Here is a 3,761-nt window from a genome sequence, read left to right on the forward strand (position 1 = left end):
CCTTTTTTTTTTTTTTTTTTTGTACCAGGGATTAAATCCAGGAGTGTTAACCATTGAGCCACATCCCAACCCTTTTTATTTTTATTATTACTTTTTTTTTTCTATTGGGGATTGAACTCAGAAGTACTCAACCACTGAACCACATACCCATCCATTTTTTGTATTCAGAGACAGGGTCTCACTGAGCTGCTTAGCTCCTCACTTGTGCTGAGGCTGCCTTTGAACTTGCGATTCCCCTTGTCTCAGCCTCCTGGGCCGCCGGGATTACAGGCATGTGCCAGCATGATCAGCATAAATTCTATTTTTATTCCCAATTTACAGAACAGAAACAGGAGGCTTGGAGAAGTGCCCTATTCTGGTTGCACAGTAAGTAAGTGGTAAAGCTGGAATTTGCCCTTACCTTGGCACTCTCCTGTTTTCCCAGATAGTAATTCTCCAGTGTGCAGATTTCAAACTTCTTGTCCCTGAAGGATGAGCCTGAAGACATTCCCACCTAGTTTGGTCTTTCTTCCCTTATTTTATTTCCACTGAATCACATAACACACTTATACAGGCACACACACATATATCAGCTATGCACTTAATTTATTGCCCTACCTGGTTGCAGAAAGGGAGGGAGAGAGTCCCTAAGACCCTACTGTTTCCACTGAAAAACAGCTCTAAGAGCACACCATGGTAGGCCTTTCACTGTCTGGATGGCTTTTTTTTTTCTTTTCTTTTTTTCTTGTATTAGGAATTAAGCGCAGGGACACTTCACTGAGCTACATCCCAGCCCTTTTTTAAATTTTGAGACAGGGTTGCACTAGTTACCAGGCTGGCCTCAAATTTAGGATCATCTTGAAAGATCAAGGACAGCCTCAGCAACTTAGCAAGGCCTTTAGCAATTTGGTGAGACAGTCTCAAAATAAAAAAATAAAAAGGGCTGGGCAGTGGTAAAAAGCCCCTGGTTCAATTCCCAGTACTTAAAAAAAAAAAGTGATCTTTGTGCCTCAGCCTCCCAAATCTCCGGGATTACAGGTATGTGCACCAAGCCCGGCCAGCTGGACTTTCTTAAACATTCTCAGAGCTTTGGACTCAAGATGGCCCCTTCAGCAATATTTTTCCGTGCTTTCTCACACCCAGCAGGGAAACAGGTCCTTCCTGATTTGGTCCAAGCTCCACTATCAACATCTTGGGTGACTCATTTATTTATTCAACAAATATTTATCATTGCAGCTACTATATGTCAGGTGATGAACCAGGTGACAGGGATCAAATATTAGATCATGCTAGACATGGAGTCTGCAAGCTAGTAAGGAAAACATACCTCCATTAACTGGCCATGTGAACTTGTGAATGCTGGCAAGGTCCTCAACCTCCTTGGCCCTCAGGTAAGGTAAGGGTGGTGCTGCAATGGCTTCTCTCCGCCTCCCCCCATCTCCTGGCCCCAGCTGTCAGGTCCTATCCCAGCCTGCTAAGAAATCCAAAGTCCACCCTCCAGCAGGTGATCCTGGCTGAAAACAGGGTTGTTTTCTCCTTCTTTGCTACCCCTGGGGAAAAAAAGCTGGCTGAGGTGGAACATAGTGGCCATTAGGGTGACCTTCACCCTAACCAGCTTCATCAGATCAACCCCTACAAGGAGGATGCCCTGGGAGAGCTCCTCTGGGCTGGGGAAGCCTGGCCAGGTTACCTGAGTGGTACTAGATGGGGTGGGGGTAGAGTACTTCCTGCTTCCCTGAGCAAGGACCCCAGTGGGCCCTGCCAAGATGGTGTCCATTCTCCTTTGTCAGAAATACACCCTGCTTGTCCACTGGGGGCCCACTCTTCTCCCCTGGTTCTGAATGCCACAGTGTAGGCTAAATTCCAGTCGCAGTTTCCCAATCTACAAAATGGGCTTGAGCTCCCCAGAGTGATCTAGATAGCGGCAAAGAGGTGAGTGCCAGAACTCCCATAGCCAAGCCCTGCGCTGAGCCCCACAGCATGAATCCCCTATAACAGAAGTGGGAGAACTCAGAGCTTTACAAAAGAGGAACCAGAAGCCAGAGTAGGCAGCGCCTCAGGACTGATATCCAGCTGTCTGGCTCCCTAACCCACCCACCTTCCACCATACTCTGTTGCAGTCCCCATGGCAACAGTGGTAGTGGGAATCAACACTCAAAGCTGCCTCTTACTGTGTGCCTACCGTGTGCTAAGTGCTTTGCCCACATTAATTCATGAATATGATGTTTCACAGGGCTAAAGGGCAATTCTCAGCAAGAGCAAAAATATCCTGGCACCATCAGGGTTTGCAAAAACCGATGGTCCCTGAGTGATCCCTACATAGCAGAAAAGATGCCAAAACCCCATTTCCTGTGGACAGATAGTTCTGCCAGGATTAAGGTGTTTGTATAGGGAAGGGGGACATTAAGTGTCCTCTCCCTCCCCATGGGCCAAGCTCCTAGCTCCAGCCCTCAGAAGTCTGACTCATTTCCCTCCCCAGCCCTCTGAGCTATCCTGATGCACCAGCCTCACCCACTTCCCTTCCCCCTTCAGGCCCTGTCCACCAGTCCTCCAAGTAAGGCTCCCCAAGAATACTGCAGGCTGGTCCTCCATTTCCCAGAAATCGTCTAATTGGGACTGAACCTCTCAGCCACCTTTGGTCCCCATACTGTCACAACCACAGTGTTCCTAATTCTGAACAAGGGATCAGATCAGTGGCCCTTAGCCCACACCCAGGGCCTGTGCTTGCCTCCTTAGGGACTCTCCATACTAGCAGTGATGCTCTTGTCCGCGAGACTTGAACTTTGAACCTAGGCTCCCCTCCCCGCTAGCCGTCCGTCTGGTTTGGCTCTCCTGGAGCTCTGGTTCTCAAGGGCCCGGCAAACAGTGGCTCAAGAAAATAAAGTGGGGCCAGGGAGCCTAAGGAACCGAGCCAAGGTCACTCGGAACGAGGTGACGGAGAAAGACCTCGGCCGCAGCCTCTCACCGCCCGCGACCCTGACAGCCCAGAGCCGGCGCAGCGGGCTCTCCCACCGGCGACCGGAAGCGCCATGTGAGGAGCTGTAAACACAGCCCGCAACGCCCCACCCCCGCTCCTAGCCCCGCCCCACGGCCACGTGACGCACCCCGCCCGCCCCCGCCGCCGCCTCATTGGGTGGCCAGCTTTGTTTACCTTATATGGCCAGGTCCTAACACCCCACGGCGGCCTATTGGTAGAGGCGAGGCCTCACTCAGCTGACGTCACTCAGGACGGAAAGATGCAAATAAACCGGAGCATTATGGGAATGGAAGTCCCAGGCCACTCCGGAACTGTCTCCGCGTGGTCCTGGCGCCCATACGTCTTTGCACTGAGGATCAGGTTTTGAGTGGGAAAGCGGATACAGCAGGGATGGGGACCCCGAAGCGACAGGGGACAGGGGACGTCGCCCTCGCCAGCCTCTAATGGGCGCCGTCACTTCCCTAGGTGCTCCTCGAGTGTGGCGAGCCGAAAGCCAGGCTGCGGAGGGCGGTGCGGGAGTGTGCTGCGAACCTCGGAAGGCTTCTTGGAGGCAGCGACTTCAAGCAGAGTCTCGCAGGGCAGACTGGCTAACCGAATGATGTTTGTTGTGTACCAGTTTTCGGGGCCTTGCAGCCTAATACAGTGAATTCTGCCCCTGAGCCCCCCTAACACGGGCACATGAGCCACAGCGAGGTGCCCGAGCCCCGTGGTGGGCGTCCGCGCCCCGGCACACACCTGGGACCTAGTCCCCCGACCCTGCATCCCGCCCCCAGCGGGGCGCGGGCGTGCGCACCGTAGGCGCTCG

General features: G+C 52.5%; 1 protein-coding gene across 1 annotated transcript in view; it reads right to left on the reverse strand.

Annotated features, from left to right (window-relative positions):
• The window catches only part of Mgrn1 (mahogunin ring finger 1), a 45,186-nt gene that overhangs the window by 40,865 nt on the left and 560 nt on the right, over positions 1-3,761 (reverse strand). Inside the window, exon 2 of the mRNA XM_015490784.2 lies at positions 1,307-1,432. Coding sequence (XP_015346270.2) covers positions 1,307-1,432 — 126 coding nt within the window. The remainder of the gene's footprint in view (positions 1-1,306; positions 1,433-3,761) is intronic.

This window comes from Marmota marmota, unplaced genomic scaffold (genome assembly GCF_001458135.2).
Source record: "Marmota marmota marmota unplaced genomic scaffold, marMar, whole genome shotgun sequence".
Lineage (NCBI taxonomy): Eukaryota > Metazoa > Chordata > Mammalia > Rodentia > Sciuridae > Marmota > Marmota marmota.